This window comes from Genypterus blacodes, unplaced genomic scaffold (genome assembly GCF_046128005.1).
Source record: "Genypterus blacodes isolate CSIRO-AG114 ecotype Tasmania unplaced genomic scaffold, CSIRO-AGI_Gbla_v1 ptg000210l_1, whole genome shotgun sequence".
NCBI classification, from domain to species: domain Eukaryota; kingdom Metazoa; phylum Chordata; class Actinopteri; order Ophidiiformes; family Ophidiidae; genus Genypterus; species Genypterus blacodes.
The window spans coordinates 171,181-188,567 of NW_027467009.1; the positions used below are offsets into that span (position 1 = coordinate 171,181).

Genomic DNA, 17,387 nt, shown 5'->3' on the forward strand with positions numbered 1-17,387 from the left:
TTCTGTTTGCACATTGTTGCTGCACAACAAAGGTGGACAGTCTAGGTTATGGTTTCAATTTATTTCACGGAACCTGGATGTCCCCTTAATTACCTGTTTTGAAATGTTCCTCTGTTTATAGCGACAGTTCATATTTCGGATCCATTTAACGCCTAAACCCGTACAGATCAGAGGCTCAGGTGCTTAAAGACAAGGAGAGATTCAGGAGATCAAACAGAACGGACGAAGTCTCAGCAGCGCCACCACAACGCAGAACTAAACCACAGTAATGAAACATGAAAACATTTGAATCACATCAGACCCCATAGGAATTTTTGCCATTTTCTGTTCGCACAATAAAAAAAATAACAAGTCCACACAGCAGATTTAAGGCGCTGCTTCTCTTCATGGCTATCTTTAACCGTTTAAACACATAAATCTGTGGATGTCTGAAGATGTGAGCTTTCTATTTTACTTTTTGAGGTTTTTACCAGCTGTCATAACATTAAAGTCACCCACAAGGTTAAAATTCAGAATCCCCATCTACCTTTCTCCTTTGGTATTCCTCCTCCTTGGCATTCAGTTTGTATTGCCTCCGGTCCATAATCCTGGGGAGTCCTGGAAGGTCAAAGATCGTCCTGTTGGTTCTGGTTTTCCCGTGAGACAGAGGAGCGAACCGATGGCTGCCTGTCCAGGCTGCAGCAGAGACAGAAAGCTTTTGTCCTGTTGTTTACTGTTGTACCAGGGGCTGAGGACTGTGTGTGCGTGTGTGTTTGTGCGTGTGTGAGTGAGTGAGTGTGTGTGAGTGTGTGAGTGTTTGTGTGGAAGAAGTAGTGATACCACAGTGTATATTTGTATTACAAGTACATATATTATGTCCTACTTGTCGTTTAAATTTGCTTTAATGCCATTAATTAAATGTACTCAAGAATCAGAGTGCTGAGGATTATCAGATGGAAGGAGGAAAGAGGAAAGGAAGGAAGGACAGAAGGAGTGAATACTGTAAGTTGCATTTGGAAAGTAATGGAGGAAAACTTGAAGGTCTCTCTCTTTTGAAATTAAAATACTGACACTTACACACACACACACACACACACACACACACACACACACACACACACACAAACACACACACACACACACACACACACACACACACACACACACTGTATTGTACTGTACCAGTACCCATAGTTTCCCTAGATACGTAACTATAAAAAGAAATCCGGTGTAGATTTGCTGCAATCCACAGGAAAAACAACAGAAAAAAATGAAAACTGGAGAAGAAGAAAAAAAGGATCATCCATGTTAGTTAACTGCCCTCGTGTGGTCGCTGTGAGTAACTTCAATTTACACAAAAAACAACTTTCTTTAGGAAGAAACACCGCTCCCCTACCGGACTCTTAAATATAACCACACAGCATTATATTAACTATACACTTTATTTGTGTAGCACCTTTCATACACAATGTGCTCAAAGTGCTTTATGATAACAAAGAGCATTAGAAGATATTTAGCAGTAGGAGTATTATTATCATATATAGTAATAGAGTAGTATTAGTGGAAGAAGTACTCTAGTGTTGTTACTTGTAGCAGGACTCACATTTCATAAATATTCATTCTGTTCTGGCGCTCACTTCCTGTTTCCGCCTCTGAGCTGTGACGTATCACGTTGGTTCAAAACACATCCCGGGAAACAAACGAGTGGCGCCGAGCCGAGCCGCCGATCTGCCGCCATGGTGCAGGAGTTCCATGTCCTCCGCTGCTTCTCCTGTCACACTTTCCAGGTCCAGCAGGTAAATAAGAGCAGCAAAGATGGCAAAACACACGGCTAACACGAAGCTAGCATGCTAAAGAGAAGCTCACAGGCTACAGAGAAGCCAACTAGCTAACCGCACGGCTTTGACGATTAAATTCGGTCTTGTACTACGAAGAAGCGCAGTAACGAAGCTCATTTGGCTCTGTTGAAGCTCAAATCGGACTTTTCCGTATCGTCTCTCACTTCTAAGCTCACCTTTTCGACATGGTAACGTACATTTAACGGCAATTGTGGTCCGGAGCAGAGTTAGACGGAGTTTAGTTTGGGCGACATATTAAACTCTGCCTCTTGACCAATCAGCTCGCTTGAAAATGACGTCACGCTACCTGCAGGTACAAACAATAATAAATACGGAATTCGGTTTGTATTCATCCGTAGAAACATATTCCGTATTTATCATTGTTTATGTTTTTGCATGAACATTGTGAGATAACTTAAGACAAAGCCTGAAGAGTCACGTGTCAAATCACTGCTGTGTTTTTGTCGTTAATGTCGACTGTCAGGTGAAGAAGGTGAAGCGATGGAGCTGTAAGCTGTGTGGACACAAACAGTCGCTGCTCAAGGTGAAACCCCTCCAGTCCCTCTTCATAACATCGCTCAGGTGATCAAACTATATAAGTGTCTGTCATTTGTTTGACCACCATTATTCATGCGCAGGAGTTTGGGCGAGGCTCCGGGGCCGACTGCAGACGGCATGTGCAGAAACTGAACGCCACACGGGGATCCATGCTGGAAGAACAGGAGCAGACAGCCTGGTCACTATGGTAACCACAATGATGCCTAAAATGATGCCTAGAAGCTGCATGGGACAGATAATGATACACCAGCGATTTCCCTTAACTTCATGGTTCTGATCTGAAGTCAGTCTCTGATATTAAAGTTCTCAGCAGGTCTGAATGTGTCTGGATGTGAATTCTGATGTTGTGGTCCAGTGTCTCAGGCTTTAGTTTCCTCTGGACAGGGAGCAGAAGTCAGAGGCGTCTGTCAAAGAGGACGAAGCTGAGTGGAAGGAAGTGGACGAGGTGAGCTCAGTTGTTTTCTCAACGGTTTTCTTAGTAACGACTTCATGATTTTATTCTTTTTAGATTTATCATTTATAATAAATGCTTTTTTTATTCTATCTTTTTTATGTTATATTTCCTAATTTGTCTTTACATGCATCGTTCGTTTTACCTGCTGTTTGTTTGATTGAATAATGAACAGATCTATTCTAAACTCTATTTTAGCTTCAGCCTTTCTTATCATGGGAGCGTTTTGTCAGTTTGAAGTCTTCAAAGTGTTAAATGGGCGTTTGGTGCAGGTGGTCTGACTGATCTGTGTCTACAGGTGGGATCCACTCAGGTGAGCCGCTGGACCAAGTATCTGGCCACGCCCCAGGAGGAGGAGTCTGAGGAGGAGGAGGAGCCAGAGAGGAATTTTTTGATGGACAGACAGCAGCTCCACAGCAACTACAGCAGGGACAGGTATGACCTCATTCTTGACATTGTGAAAGGCCACGCCCACAGCTCTCTGTCAGGCTGTTTGATGGACAAACGACAGCTCCATGGTAATCATAGGAGTGTTGGGTATGACCCAGGTGAGGTTGAGGGCCACACCCCTAAAGCTGTCAGTCAGAATGTTTCGTTGTTGAGGCCACACCCACCAGTCAGCTGGACAGATGAGTTTATACTTCATATACTCAGACTGCACGCAAAAAGTCAACATATAGGCCAATGCGGATTAACAGCAGACACGTTATTATGTTTACACAAACGCACAATTTCGCCATTTTCCACAAACAGCAGAATGACTGTGGGTCAGTTTGATTTTAGGCACACACACACACACACACACACACACACACACACACACACACACACACACACACACACACACACACACACACACACCTTGTCCAGTCATCTGTCTACACATGTCTTTTGTCCTAACAGGAAAAGGAAGAGAAGAGGTGGATGGACAAATGGAGGAGGAGGAGGAGGAGGAGTCTGGACATCTGAGCAGGTAACAGTGCTAATGACACCAGCAGCAGCACCATTAAACAAGCATGCCAGAGCCGGTTTAATTCCTCCTGTTCCTGCAGCCTCCAGAAGGAGGTTCCAAACCTCAGAGGAACCCAGCAGCCACCGGATCTACCAGTGTACACAAAGCAGCCCAGCCCAGCCTGAGGAACGCCGCCCCCTCCAGTCTGAGGAACGCCGCCCCCTCCAGCCTGAGGAACGCCGCCCCCTCCAGCCTGAGGAACGCCGCCCCCTCCAGCCTGAGGAACGCCGGCCCCTCCAGTCTAAGCTGCCCTTCTTCCGTGTCCAGGTGGACGCGTTTCCTCAACACTGAGAACCAGGCGACAGAGGAGGAGGAGGAGGAGATTTGTGTGAATGGGTGGAGCCCCTCAGTGGGCGGAGCCAGCCCTGTCACTATCAACAGGGTTCAGGAAGCAGCTGTCATCCTCTGCGGACCGGATGAAGGCCCCGCCCACCAGACCACGGCACCAAAAGGTCATAAAGCTGTCACAAAGCAAGTCCCGTCCCTGGAACAGACACGCCCCTTCCTGTCTGCTGGCTCCATGTTTGACACCGGAGAGGACTTCAGCTTTGACGGCATATTTTAAAAGGTTAGATTTAGACTTTAAACGCTTCATTTTCACGAACCAGCTAAGAAACAGTTTACATTATGAAGAACATTAAGTAGAAATGCCTACACATGTAACTTTGTTGTTTTATGTTGTTCTCCAGAAAAAAGTCAGTTGAGCAGTGAGCAGTTCCAGTAGAATTGTTTTTATTGTTGACTTAGAACAGAAAATGTTCACTTTTTAATGAACAAATGAAAGCAGTATAAATGTAGATTAAAGGGTTAACAGGAATGATACAGTTAGATCACAGATAACAGGAAGAAAACCGAGCACAGAAAAGTTAAGGTTACGCCTCTTATTGCATAGTAAAATGATCTGATTCATAGGATAAAATATGATTTCAGCAGTACTGAAGCTCCGCCCCTTCTGTGTCACTGCAGGCGTCGTCAAGGCTGCGGGGGGCGGGACTTGGCGTACTGGATGGTGTCGAGCGCTGAGCCAATGTCGTAGGATTTGGCCTGCAGGAGGCGCGTCAGCCAGCCGCCCTCGTCTGTGAAACCCATGGAGAGCATCTGGGACAGAGACTCCACCAGCTGAGGGTCTGCCTCTGCAAAGGGTCAGAGGTCACGTCTCATTATTCAGGAGACTTCAGAGGCTTCAACACGTGTTCATGGAGCCATAGGGGCCGACTGAAAGACCTACAGACCTCCAAGTGAACCACAGACATCTGTATCCATGTGGATTTGTAGATATATTATAATCCCCTCATTTATGTTTCTTAGATTTACTGATTGATTTATTTTAAGTAAGATTTCTGTGGTTCTGTTGTGATTTTTGCTTAAATTAAACAAAGTAAACAGGCACTACAGTGTGATTTACTTGATGGGTTTTGTGGATCTGTCAGGCTTTTGTGGGAGCTGATGAAGGTTTTACCAAAATAAAAGCCTGTGAACTCTAAGGCGTGACTACCTTGAGGCAGGTGTGGATACAGGGCCGCTTCTCTCAGGCCTGTGGGGCCCTCCTTGTCCGACGGGGGCTCTTCGTCTTCCAAGCGGAGGGACTGCAGCTCCCCGGTGGAGGGGTCCACCTCCTTGGAGGTCAGGTGGGTCCACTCTTCATCGCTGCCTAAAGTCTGAGGCACCACCACAGGCTGGAAGAAACAAAGACATGTTGAGGCCATCAGCCCACAAGTTCCTATGGTAACAGACTGTAGCTATAGCTGCTTCTATTTAACAATTTCACCCACAAATGTGAAATCTCCATGTTGTGCGTTTTGGGCTGCGCAACCACAAAAAACAACAAACCTTTGTACTCTGACCCCTGATAACTGAACAGCTGATGAAGATGGTCTGACAAACTCACCTTGGCCCCCTTTCTCGCTCCGTCCTCACAGCTCGGCCCGTCCATCTCCACGTCTGCCTCTGACGCCTCACTCTGGGTGGGCGGGGTCACTTTGGTCCTGTGGCCTTCGTGCTCCACATCGATGTCCACGTCGATCCCTGGAAATGAACGACATTCAACATCACACTGGATAAAATAGTGAACAGTCAAAGCGATTGATCTCATTTGTGAACTGTTTATTTACCTAAGGGGCTCAACATGGCTGCCACGCCCTCACCAATGTTCTTCAGGAAGTCAACATTAGCCTGGGAGGCTGCAGGGGAAAGGTCAGAGGTCAGACACAGCCAGTAAAACCTTAAAACTAAAAGTTTATTAAAATGTGCCTATGCTGTGTGTGAAACTGGAAACGGAAACAGGAAAATGTGCCTGAAACACAGACTGACCAGAGGTGGCGCTGCAGTCGGCAGCAGGCTGGCCAAGGTCCGGGGAGGATGAGGTGGAGGCTTCAGACTGATCTTGGTTCTGGTCCTGCTCCAGGTTCTGGTCTTGGTTCAGGTTCTGGTTCCACATGCAGTGCCTCATCCTCTTCATCCACTTCCCTCGAGGAAACCACTGCTTGAAGATATTAAAGGGAAAGTTCTGTTTCATTTTGTGGCCAGTGGATAGAGGAAGTCTTTTATATTGTAAAGTCTTGTGTTGTGCATTAGGAACAGATGAGTTTGTCTGAACCAGCGGTCATTTCTCTCATGATAATGATTCAAACACAGGATCATTCATGTATGACACACTGATGTTCCATTTCACATTGTCCCTGATTGTACTTCCTGTGACTCACCTGCAGGGGGTGCCAGATGGGCAGCAGAGCGTGCTCAGTGTGCACTCCTTTGGCCTGGCACTGGGAGCACAGGTCATAGTTTGGACACACGGTGCACTTGAAGCGAGTTCCCACCACGGAACCTTCGCAGCCGTCGCAGGTCACGTTGGGGTGCAGCGTGGGGGTGGGGACGTGGTGTGGGGGCGGGCCGTGGTGAGGGGGCACGCCGTGGGGAGGGGGCGGGCCGTGGGGAGGAAGACCAAAGGCGAACGGAGGGAAGGCGTGGAGAGGAAAGTCCCGACGGTGCTCCTTCTTCTCTGTAAGTCAATCAGGTGAAGTTGTTTAAGGTAAAAAGCTTCCTCACATTTCAGGAGGAAAACATTCAGTCCTGTGGGCAAACATGTCATTTCCAGTACCTTTGATGTTGACGCGGAAGGTGGCGTCCTTCATGCAGGCCAGGCCCATCATCAGCTCGTCGTCGGTGGAGAAGGCCACCATGTCTCCATCCTCATCTGCAGCACACAAACAAAGCCACACGTTCACCTCAGAGGAAAATAACTACACACACACGACGCTGCCTGAAGTCAAGGTTTCCTCTGCTTCTCCCACGCTGACTCAGCACACCAGGTTTGGTGTTTAGTTTTAGCTCAGGTTCAGTACTTTGCTAATAACTCCATGTACTGGAACAGGTCAGCAAACAAGGGATCACTGTTTTACTGAGTGACATCACGTCATGTGGGTGTGGCCTAAGAGCAAACATTCCTCACAACAAAGAGTGAAAATGTATTTGTTTACTATTTCAAAGTGAGTGAGTTTGTGACATAGTAAACAAAACGCGTTCAAATCACACACACTCACACATGTGTATGAGTGTGTGTGATTTGATAAACAAACAGAACCGGGTATAGACTTTATATTATACATGTATTAACTGTATATGTGACATTTATCAAACAAGTTCAAAACTTTTCTATATATACACTTGTATATATGTATATAGGTATATATTAGGTTTACACATATACATTAATAAGCTGTCATTTCTGTGGACAGATCTCTCTCTCTCTCTCTCTCTCCCACTCCGTCGGTCTGTCTGTCTCTCTCACTCTGTCTGTCTGTCTGTCTCCCTCTCATAAATCATTCCACGAGTGTCAGTCTGTAAACTTGCCCTTTGACCCACGATAGAATCCAGAATCCTTCGTCACTATGTTTACATATCATTTTACAAACTGAGACTTAGTTTAGTACTTAAACATTTCTATGTCACACATGTTTGGTAGGTAAATGTAAACATAGTCCACACCGACCTATATAGAAGAAGTTAAAGTTGGCGTTCTTCAGGTTGGAGAACACTTCGGCGGTTTTCCTGCTCAGATACTCGAAGCTGCTGGAAACTTCCTCATCCACGGTGAAGCGGCGTATCTCCTTCACGCACTCCTCTTTCCCCAGCAGATACGCTTTAATGGTGACCGACATCGTGTTCCTCTCAGCGGCAGCAGACTCTTCGTGTGTCCGGTATCACTGCTGTGTTCCTCTTACTCCGCTGCTTCGCACTGTTTTGCTCCAGCTTGTGGCGCAGTTTTAAATCCCGACGCTGCGCTTCACTTCCGTGTTACAAGTCACCGTCTTCAGATGCTTATGAATATTAATTAGGCTAACCCTGCTATCATTGGTCGAGCCTTTAAGTCCCGCCTCTTTGGCTCGGGGGTTGAACACACTGGACCAATGGTAGGACGACATGACGAAGCAGTTTCCAATGGGGGAATTCCTACATGAATCACATGACTCACACACGTTAAACCTGCTCACAGTTCAACAACAAACACAACAATGCGGTGTCATCGTCATGAAGGCGATCCGACATGTTTAAGGACAAGGAGAATCTATGTGCTCTTACCATTTACAGTGTACTGTACATACTATTAATACGTGTATATTCACCTATGTAAATATAAATGGAACCACTAGCAGCAGTCTATAATGACGTCACAGATAAGGTCACAGCTGCAGCCTTTGATATCATAAATGATGTCACAAATTTATGAAGCAGGAGAAAAACATCATGAAGGATATCTAATTAATTAATGTGATGTCAGAGTTGAGACTTCATATATTTTCTTCCCTGATCTTTAGTTTCCACATCGTGACTTAATCTTTGCATTGTTTGACTTAATGTTGCAGCTTTTGGCTTATAGTATTTTCATTAATAGACATACACACCTTTGCTATAACGTATAGCAAACACCTCACCTCTGTCTAATATTAAACTCATACATAGTTTCTGTTAGTCACACTTCACTCTTTCTGCCCTTTAATTATTAACATTTTTATTCATTTATATTTATTACGACTGTTTTTATTTACTACTGTGTGTGTTGTGTTGTTATACTAGCATGTTTTACCGTTTTACTGTGACCTGTTGTGCTGCTGTGACTGAACAATTTCCCAGTTTGGGATAAATAAAGTATCTATCTACATGTGTACATACAAATACTGTTTATGTATATGAAAATCTATAAACTAATGTTTTGTTGACATTTTATCTGAGTGCATTAACTTCCTGTGAGTTGGCGTTGAGTTCTGTCTGCAGTTTTGACATGAAACCTGTTTGGAGTGTTGGCAGCCAATCAGCAGCAGAGTTTGTGTCAGCTGACTGTGACTCACCAGACCTGTGAGCAGAGCCCAGATGGTTCTAGAAGCTCAACATGACTCAGAATCACATGAGAACTTTTATCAACATTACATAAACTAACAAATATGATGTCACCGTCTAACAGTCTATGGTTTCTTTGTATTTTTCCATGATCATGTTGTGAGATTAGGACATGTTTTAATTTAATTGATAAAATACTGACATGTGGTTAGTGTGTTTTGGTTAATTCTGTTTTTTTTTAGATATTCAACACAAACATCCATTAAAAATACTGAAAGCTGCTGCTGCAAGTGAGGTTTGAGTTTTGAAAGAAGATACTTTATTTATGCTTATATAATATGCTTATGTATGATACAGAACAAAAACAGTGTCACTTTAAGTTTAATGTGATCTGCTGGCCCCACGTTTCCTGTAGGTTCAGCTACATGAGCCGACCGGAGAAGGAAAAAATTCAAACCTGGGAACTGAAAAATCGGGAAAAAAAATCTTCCAATAAATTATCTTGTTTGAATTAAGAATGTGGCGCTGAGAAATGTTTGGTTTCTGGATCAAACCAACATTAAACCTCCAGGATCAAAGAACAAGTCCAAACACTGAGCGCAGTGCGGCTGCACGTCTTGGTCCCGGATGAGATCACATCCCCGCACGGAGACAGAACCTGTGGGTCCGGTGCGGACGGGCCGGCCGGCCGGCGTCGGGTCAGATGTAGATGGGGTGATACTGGCGGTGTGTCAGTTTGCTGCGGCACGTCGGGCAGCTGCGTGCTGCGTTCAGGGAGTCTTTGAGACACTGACTGCAGAAAATGTGTCCGCATTTGGTTGAAACCACCAACCTGCCGCTGTCCACGATCTGAGACACAGGAAGAAGATTTCAGCTTCATGTTTCAGGTCTCACCTACCTCTGCCTGCCAATCAGAAACTAGTATTTGTTGTATTAAAGTATGAAAAGGGTAAAAGTGAGGCACCTCAGTGTAAGAGTCCATACACACCGGACAGCTGATGGTGCCAGGCGTCGTCCTGAAGGCACAAAACGTGAGTCTACTGTGGTTAACCATTACCCGACCATAACACTGATGTCATAGCAAACAGATAAGAGCAATGCTTTGCTGTAAAGAAGACTAAATATGAGGATAAGGCTATCAACTGATTTTTACACTGCCTTATAAATAAGCCATAAGAAGACTAAAGTTCAGTTGCAATATGGATGGATACAGCTAACACCAGGCTAAAGGGACTGAGACAGAGGGATAAGGCTAATACCTGGGCACTCCATGCTAGCAGGGATCAGACCTGACTGCATGGGACCTGGCTAATAACTGGTACTAGAAATCGCAGATGCACAGCCACTGCCGAATGAACCAGGGGGCGGTCCAATACCTGGATGGTCTGTTTGCTTGTAGGGAGGAGAGCAGTGTTGCATCGTGTACAATGGGGACGTCGTCTTCGTCGCTGCTCACAACATAACTCTCACTGCCGGTCTCTCTCCTGTTCTGAGGACCTGATGGAGGACAGACAACATGGCGGTGTCACAGAGAGAAGTGAGGGTGTGTGTGAGCTTCAACGGCGTCCATGAGTGTGAATGTTTTACCTTCATCCACCAGCTGAGTTCCATCAGCAGCCAGCAGGGAGACAGACGGGGACACAAACACACTCATCAGTCAGTCAGTCAGTCAGTCATTAAAGCTCCTCCCCTTTTCCCAGCATGTTAACATTTCATTTTATTTGCCATTCATCTATTTTATTACGTGACATCATCAGTCTAACAGCAGCCTGACTGATTCCATCTGTGTGTGTGTGTGTGTGTGTGTGTTGCTTTGTGATGATGAGCAGAGAAGCAGCACGCTTTGTGTCACAGCGCCCCCCGATGGACAAAGCCTTTAATGACCCAGACTGATGTTTGGTACAGAGAGAGAAGAGTGTGAAGAGTGCGATGAGTCTCACCACCACAGAGTCGTTGTTGGTCAGGTCGACCACCGCAGGAAGCTCAGCTGCTTCAGAGGTCAGATCCACCACCTCCTCGCCTACACACACACACACACACACACACACACACACACACACACACACACACACACACACACACACACACACACACACACTTAATTAAGCAGGTTGCCCAGTGAGCAGACTGATGTGAGCCCTGGTCTGTGGTTCTGGTCTGACTCACTGCTCTGCGTGGCGTCCATCACGGCGATGGTCTCTGTGCGGGGGGCGGGGCTTGGGTCAGAGCGGGCTGCCCTGCTCGTCCTGCTGGCATTAGCCGTCCTGCTGACGTACGCGGCCCTGCTGGTCTTGGTGGGGGGTCGGACCAGAGGACTGGCTGCGGTCCTCCTCTTCCTCGGAGCCTGAACACAGAGACGACCCGGCTCAGAACTCATCAGTAAACCTCTGCAAAGACCACGCCTCCTTCAGGGCTGATGTGTCACTGTGAGTTCACCTGACAAACAGCAGGTTTACAGAGTGAACGTTGTGTTGCTTTAATACACAACACACTGATGTCATCACACTAACAAAGCCACAACAGGCTCACACACGAGTACAACTATTACCTCATTGGCTCTTACACACATTAGGACTGAGCTCATAGGAAGGAGAAACATGGAGAAACTTACAGCAGAGCTCATAGCAGAGAATCCCAACCAGACACTGAGAGAGAGAGGAGAAAGAGAAGGACACAGAGAGAGTGAGTTATCATGTTGTTATGTTTTCATTGTTTCTAGCAGTAAAAACATCGCAGATCTTCAGGTTTTAATACAAATTTGATGGTGTAAAGATGAATCGACTCCATGTTTGCTAAATGAGACTCCTGAGAGTTGAATGGCACCACGTCCACATGTCTGTCTGCATGTCTGTCTGCCTGTCTGTCCGTCCGTCCTCTAACACAGACCTGCTTCACTCCTATAAACATGTCTCTCTGCTTTAGCTTCGATGCTAAGAGCTGCTCCGCTGGTCGTGTAACACCTCATACCTCAGACTGATCCAGATTATTTCACACAGTTCTGACACTTAATGTGTTGTAAACACGAACACACATTTGATTTCCCTTCATTAGATTCTGAGCTTCAGCCTCGACAGTGGCTGCTAGCTTGTCTCGTCTCAGTGTAGCTCATCATCTTCTGCTGCTAGCGAGCGGCTCACTTTTATGATCAATCACTTCCGCTTTGTCCCAGCGGCTGCTTGCTTCATGAGAGCACACGACAGGTAAAGCACACACAGCTGTGATCCGGGACCAGCTGCTGCTCCTCACACTGAACTAACTAACGGAGCACAGCTGCTGCTCCTCTGTTAGCATCCGTTAGCTTCACTTACCCGCCGTCACGGTGTTGTGTTTTTCGGGTAGCAGCTCGTCCTTGGCGGCGGCGTAGGCTTCCAGTTGGTTTACCGTTAAGAGGGTGTAACAGCATAAGATTAAAAGGCAACACAAACAATCTGAGGGCTCCACTTCCCGCTAAATGAGCTAAATGCTAACGGGAACTTCTGTTTTCTGTTTCTGGTAGCAGCTCTTCTTCGTGTGTTTTCACAGCAGCTTGCATGGTGTGAGTGTAGCGTTACTGCCCCCTGTTGCCGCGCCGAGCCTCCTGCAATAGAGCACCGGGACGTTACAACATTGAATTGGTTGAATAAAAACACAAATCAGCGATTTCGTGTTTGATTGCTTACAATGTATTGCTGCCATTTAAATTTGATATATTTTCTGCCGTATGTGCAACATTCATTTAGAGCTGAACTGTTAAAATGTACCGTTCTTCAATTTCATATTCATATTATAATAATAAATAAATAAACGTTATTTTTACAGCAAAATAATTTGTCCAAATCCACTATTCACACACACACACACACACACATACACACACACACACACACACACACCTGAAAACCTGCTGTGTATTAGAAATGGTATAACCCTCAAAACAATACAAACTCATATACATAAAATGAAAAGTCTTAATGAAACCTTCTTCTCATAAATATGAAGCAAAATGCCCAAGTCGAAAATAAAACAATGAGTTTAGATGTTACATCAGTAAGATCTCCTTCTCCGTTTTGTTCGCAAGAAACATTGTGTACCAGGACACAGACACATGGGTCAGGTGTAACACTATACAAAACACGTCTTCATTTAGCTGCGTGACACGAGAGAGAGAGAGAGAGAGAGAGAGAGAGAGAGAGAGAGAGAGAGAGAGAGAGAGAGAGAGAGAGAGAGAGAGAGAGAGAGAGAGAGAGAGAGAGAGAGAGAGAGAGAGAGAGAGAGAGAGAGAGAGAGGAGGAGGGGCTTCAGGAACGTGAGTCAGGTTAAAGCTCCACCCACCACGTTGCTGCCTGTACAGGTGCACTGAAGCCTCCTCATGGATCCAGACTCCAGACTGAGGATCTGAGTGAAGAGCAGAACATCCTGGAGAGGAAGTTTGAGCAGAGATGAATAAATTCAGGAAGTGGCTCCACAAACCCAAGAAGGTAAAATCTTTCATATTTAGAACGCTCTTATTGATCGCTCTGATTGATCTGATGTGTTCAGCTTCCACAGTATGGATTGATCTGATATTGGTACCAAACCCGATCTAAGGGCCACTGAGTTACACTTCTAATACAGAACAAAGAGGAAGAGTATTTTTTGTTTTTATGAGCTTCAACCCTTTTCAAAATGTATTATTTGTACTTTTGTTGCTCATACCTTAAAATGTAAGTAAAAAAATGTCCATATGTACTGGAGCCATGCAGTCACATCATGAGCAGGCGAGAAACTCATTATTAAACTCCAGTTCATTATTTTATAACGCGGAGAGAAAAGTCAGCAGGTTTGTGACGCCTGCAGATCGTGCAACCTGAGTCCACAGACATAAACGCTAATGTGTCACTTAACTAAAGAAAGACTCCCCCCCTCTGTCTTCAGGAGCTGAGTGTCTCTCGCTCTCTCTCCTTTGTCCTTCAGTTGGTTTTGTCTTGGGGGTGTTAAACTCTCAGCCCCCTTAGAAAAGCAGAACCTGAGACTCTGAGGAATCAGAAACCTCAGACGGGAATGTCCTGCCCCGTCTGGAGTCACGGGAGCGTTCACATGCACAGAAACGCTTTCAGACAACGACACGCAGCTGGCAAGCGGGTAAACGTATACCGGTGTTACAGTACAGAGCTGTGAAAGGAGACCAGGAGGGGGAGGAGCAGAGGGAGAGGAGGAGGCTTCATGAAACAGAGCGGCCTAATGATGAGCTGAGGTTTCTTATGACATCACAGGTTAACGGATTCATTAATTGGTTGTTTCTTCAGGATGCTGACAGTGTGCAGACGACGCGGTGCCCTTTGACCCAGCCGCTGACCTCCTGTACAGCTAAGAAGCTTTGGACTCGCTGCGATAAAGTAGTGGACCAGGAGACGGCGAGCTCCACCCTCCACAGGCTGGACGCTCTGCTGGGACACTTTGACCTCAGGTGAGTTGGAACCTTCCAGCTTAAATGGTTTCTCTGTCTGCCATTTACAAGTTTCACGTTGCAGATCTCTGGATGGAAGCTTCCTACAGGCCCTGAAGATGGACGGATCAGATCCAGACCTGATGGTGACGCTCACCAGACTGAACATCCTCAGGTGAGTCTGACATCTCACTGTGAGCTCAGCTTCCTTGTTGGTTATGAATGTCATAGTTGGGACTCTGAAGGTGTTTGTTTGTTGATGTGCAGGGAGCTCCTGCAGGCTCCAGGAGGGGAGGAGCTGAAGTCTCTGGAGCAGAAGCTCTGCATCACACAGCAAGAGGACGTCTCTGCTGCTGTCCAACAGCATCTCGGTCCTGAACATCTCAGAACAACACCCAGGACCCAGAGCCCTCAGAACTCTGCTCCACCTCCTGCCAGCATGATGCTCTCACATCCAGACTCGGTGAAGTCAGAGCAGCTATCTCAGATGTTCTTCCAACCGAGAAACACAAGCATTCATTTAGTCCCGTTGTCCCTCTGCCCAGAGGTGAGGGCAGCTGGGGACATCCAGAGCTGTGATCCCCAAAATCCACCACTGAGTCCCAGCTCAGCCCAGCTCACCCTCAGCCTCCAGTCTGGTGTGGGCCGAGCTGAATGGGATCCAAACACTGAAACATCTGCTCCTGCTCCTGAACCTTATCTACACACCAGAGAGGAGTCTCCATCCTCCTCCTGTCCTCTCTCGGCAGAGACAGAGGGACTGAGGAAAGCTCCATCACTCTCTTCTGTCCAACCTCTTCTCTCCTTGGCCGTCTCCCTCCCATCATCACCACACCCAGGGATGAGGAGGCTCCACTCCTCCCTCCCCTGCTCCCCTCTGCTGGGGGGAAGACGGTGGAAGGCCTCTTCCTCTTCCTCCTCATATCCTCCAGCCGGACTGTCCCGGCTGTGGGTGGAAGCGGCTCTGGAGCGAAGCAAGAACATCCGTCAGCATGGGAGCAGGACACCGACAGGAGAACGCCCTGACCCTGTCCCAACCACACGAGTGAAGGTGGAGGAAGAGGAGGAGGAGGAGGAAGAGGAGGAAGAGGAGGAGGAGGAGGAGGAGGAGGAGGAAGATCTGTTCTGCATGGGAGCAACAAGCTGGAGGTACTGCCTGCAGACTCCATGTGTTTGTTCCAGGTAAGAAAACTCTGCTTACATTGTCATTAATAATTCCAGGTGTTTTATTCCCAAAATGCTTCTATTACTCTGAATAAAACTCCCTTTGTCCTCCACCCAGCTGTCCCAGCGCTCCTCCATTTGAACCTCAGGCTTTCCCAATGTGGAGCTTCCAGATGGACCCTGAGCCTGTTGCTTTAAGCTGGACTGAAGCTCAGGCTGAGGACTTGTCTCACTCGTCTCGATGTCCAGAATTCCAGCAGACAGAGAGGACAGAGGGGCAGGATGGACAGATGTTACCCAGAGAGAGAGCTCCACCCCTGGCTCCAAGCTCACGACTCTACCCCAGCCTGAGTCTGTGGAAGATCACTGCAGACCTCCAGGTCTCTACAGACTTCTTGTTTAAATCCATTACTAATGAAGTTGTGATGCAGACTTTGTGTTATTGTTTGTCACATTAAAGGCTGAGCAGCACCAGCAGGAGGAGAAGGAGGAAGAGGGGGAGGAGGAGGAGGAGGAGGAGGTGGAGGAAGAGGAAGAGGAAGAGGAAGAGGAAGAGGAAGAGGAAGAGGAGGAGGAGGAGTCCTGGGAGAAGAAAGATGTTAAACACTCTGAATCCCAGCTGGACACAAGCAGCCTCCACCCATGTTTCCAGGGCAACAGCAGCCAGGCCCTCCTTCAGCGGCTCAGTGAGTGGATCTCAGGCGATCACCTTAGTGTTACAAACATGGGTTTGGTTCCCAGCGGTGATGTGTTTGTTTTGCTCAGATGAACCTGCTGAGATCCTGCCTGCTGCTGATCTGAGCCTCATCCTGAAGAAGGTGTTTGACTCCACCACCTGTGTAAACGTCCTGACAGAGGACGGTGAGTGGACAAGTGAGGGACCTGAGCCTGAATCTCACTGAAGGGCTCGGTTTAAAGCTTCTGCGGATGGTGGCGCTTGCTTCATCTAAGAGTGAAAGATTGGTCAGGTGGAGGAGCTTCTGCTTCATAGAACACATCCGTGTCAGCAGTGACATCATCTAGAGTCCTGTGGATGAATTACAGACATGATTGTATAGATAATGAATAGTGTGTGATAATCATTCAGATGTACCTGAGCTGTAGTTTGAGTCCATTCATGCTGACTGAAGCTGTTTGTGTGTTTCTGCTGCAGTTCCTGAGGATTCCTGTAGGGTTTGTTCAGCCTCACCACACGAGAAGCATCACTGCAGCAACTGTGCTAAGGTAACACGTCAATTGAGGGCGGAGTCATGGGACGAAGCTGAGCAACAACACACAGGTAACACATAGCAGACACACTGCAGGACTCACATGTCCTCTGTGTTTCAGGTCTTCTGCTGTCGCTGCCTCTCGCTCTTCGTCTTGTCTCCTATTCATCACTTCAGCCAGCCTGTTGGACAGTGAGCCGTCTCCATGGCAACAGAAAATTTGGCTTCCCAATTAGCCGGCACGGGTTCAACGCCTCAAACAAGCCCGCTCAGCGTTCTGAGTGTCGTGATTAAGTCTGGAAGTCTAAACCTTCTGACATTAGAATCCATCAGCTGGTGTGATGTGACTGAGTTACACTTGAAAGAATGTAAATGTTTCCCTTTTATGATCAATAAAACTGATTGTGACGATTCATTATCAATAACTTGAAGCTGCCGT

The 17,387-nt window shown here is 46.7% G+C and overlaps 4 protein-coding genes across 13 annotated transcripts; 2 read left to right on the forward strand and 2 right to left on the reverse strand.

The window, feature by feature from the left end:
* The first annotated feature begins 1,584 nt into the window (after positions 1 to 1,584).
* mrnip (MRN complex interacting protein) lies at positions 1,585 to 4,899 on the forward strand. The gene is made up of 7 exons (XM_076169745.1): positions 1,585 to 1,775; positions 2,302 to 2,361; positions 2,456 to 2,562; positions 2,760 to 2,820; positions 3,125 to 3,261; positions 3,730 to 3,799; positions 3,879 to 4,899. Exons 1-7 carry the CDS (start codon positions 1,716 to 1,718, stop codon positions 4,401 to 4,403), a joined length of 1,020 nt encoding a protein of 339 aa, XP_076025860.1. The 5' UTR covers positions 1,585 to 1,715; the 3' UTR covers positions 4,404 to 4,899.
* Positions 4,554 to 8,127, reverse strand: sqstm1 (sequestosome 1). Of its 2 annotated transcripts, none has more exons than XM_076169743.1 (8): positions 7,827 to 8,127; positions 6,936 to 7,031; positions 6,541 to 6,836; positions 6,149 to 6,320; positions 5,950 to 6,018; positions 5,727 to 5,863; positions 5,334 to 5,514; positions 4,554 to 4,971 (listed from the first exon to the last, which is right to left on the reverse strand). In XM_076169743.1, exons 1-8 carry the CDS (start codon positions 7,993 to 7,995, stop codon positions 4,811 to 4,813), a joined length of 1,281 nt encoding a protein of 426 aa, XP_076025858.1. In that variant the 5' UTR covers positions 7,996 to 8,127; the 3' UTR covers positions 4,554 to 4,810. The 2 variants fall into 2 exon arrangements, with proteins under 2 accessions (XP_076025858.1, XP_076025859.1); XM_076169744.1 differs by having other exon boundaries at positions 6,149 to 6,317; positions 7,827 to 8,126.
* A 1,341-nt stretch (positions 8,128 to 9,468) lies between these two features.
* Positions 9,469 to 12,969, reverse strand: rnf4 (ring finger protein 4). Of its 8 annotated transcripts, none has more exons than XM_076169749.1 (8): positions 12,481 to 12,878; positions 11,721 to 11,817; positions 11,339 to 11,516; positions 11,113 to 11,192; positions 10,760 to 10,772; positions 10,549 to 10,669; positions 10,137 to 10,188; positions 9,469 to 10,021 (listed from the first exon to the last, which is right to left on the reverse strand). In XM_076169749.1, exons 1-8 carry the CDS (start codon positions 12,573 to 12,575, stop codon positions 9,872 to 9,874), a joined length of 786 nt encoding a protein of 261 aa, XP_076025864.1. In that variant the 5' UTR covers positions 12,576 to 12,878; the 3' UTR covers positions 9,469 to 9,871. The 8 variants fall into 8 exon arrangements, 7 of the variants coding, with proteins under 7 accessions (XP_076025864.1, XP_076025865.1, XP_076025868.1 ...); XM_076169750.1 differs by having other exon boundaries at positions 11,784 to 11,817; positions 12,481 to 12,865; XM_076169753.1 differs by having other exon boundaries at positions 11,339 to 11,608; positions 11,784 to 11,817; positions 12,481 to 12,576.
* On the forward strand, positions 11,769 to 17,354 carry LOC143015695 (uncharacterized). Of its 2 annotated transcripts, XM_076169747.1 has the most exons (10): positions 11,769 to 11,854; positions 13,503 to 13,629; positions 14,437 to 14,597; positions 14,662 to 14,751; positions 14,844 to 15,758; positions 15,859 to 16,120; positions 16,201 to 16,426; positions 16,506 to 16,613; positions 16,894 to 16,964; positions 17,070 to 17,354. In XM_076169747.1, exons 2-10 carry the CDS (start codon positions 13,591 to 13,593, stop codon positions 17,142 to 17,144), a joined length of 1,947 nt encoding a protein of 648 aa, XP_076025862.1. In that variant the 5' UTR covers positions 11,769 to 11,854; positions 13,503 to 13,590; the 3' UTR covers positions 17,145 to 17,354. The 2 variants fall into 2 exon arrangements, with proteins under 2 accessions (XP_076025862.1, XP_076025863.1); XM_076169748.1 differs by lacking the exons at positions 11,769 to 11,854; positions 13,503 to 13,629 and having other exon boundaries at positions 14,517 to 14,597; positions 14,687 to 14,751.
* The last annotated feature ends 33 nt before the right edge of the window (positions 17,355 to 17,387 follow it).

Excerpts from the sequence above, each read along its gene's own strand:
- mrnip (XM_076169745.1), top strand. The coding sequence starts at position 1,716 with ATGGTGCAGGAGTTCCATGTCCTCCGCTGCTTCTCCTGTCACACTTTC. Across the intron at positions 2,821-3,124 it reads AGTGGAAGGAAGTGGACGAG|GTGGGATCCACTCAGGTGAG; the intron begins GTGAGCTCAGTT and ends CTGTGTCTACAG. Across the intron at positions 3,800-3,878 it reads GAGTCTGGACATCTGAGCAG|CCTCCAGAAGGAGGTTCCAA; the intron begins GTAACAGTGCTA and ends CTGTTCCTGCAG.
- sqstm1 (XM_076169743.1), bottom strand. The coding sequence starts at position 7,995 with ATGTCGGTCACCATTAAAGCGTATCTGCTGGGGAAAGAGGAGTGCGTG. Across the intron at positions 6,837-6,935 it reads CTTCCGCGTCAACATCAAAG|AGAAGAAGGAGCACCGTCGG; the intron begins GTACTGGAAATG and ends ATTGACTTACAG. Across the intron at positions 4,972-5,333 it reads GTATCCACACCTGCCTCAAG|AGGCAGACCCTCAGCTGGTG; the intron begins GTAGTCACGCCT and ends GACCCTTTGCAG.
- rnf4 (XM_076169749.1), bottom strand. The coding sequence starts at position 12,575 with ATGCTGTTACACCCTCTTAACGGTAAACCAACTGGAAGCCTACGCCGC. Across the intron at positions 11,517-11,720 it reads TGTGTGTAAGAGCCAATGAG|GCTCCGAGGAAGAGGAGGAC; the intron begins GTAATAGTTGTA and ends CTCTGTGTTCAG. Across the intron at positions 10,022-10,136 it reads GTATGGACTCTTACACTGAG|ATCGTGGACAGCGGCAGGTT; the intron begins GTGCCTCACTTT and ends CCTGTGTCTCAG.
- LOC143015695 (XM_076169747.1), top strand. The coding sequence starts at position 13,591 with ATGAATAAATTCAGGAAGTGGCTCCACAAACCCAAGAAG. Across the intron at positions 14,598-14,661 it reads CTGGGACACTTTGACCTCAG|ATCTCTGGATGGAAGCTTCC; the intron begins GTGAGTTGGAAC and ends TTCACGTTGCAG. Across the intron at positions 15,759-15,858 it reads ACTCCATGTGTTTGTTCCAG|CTGTCCCAGCGCTCCTCCAT; the intron begins GTAAGAAAACTC and ends TCCTCCACCCAG.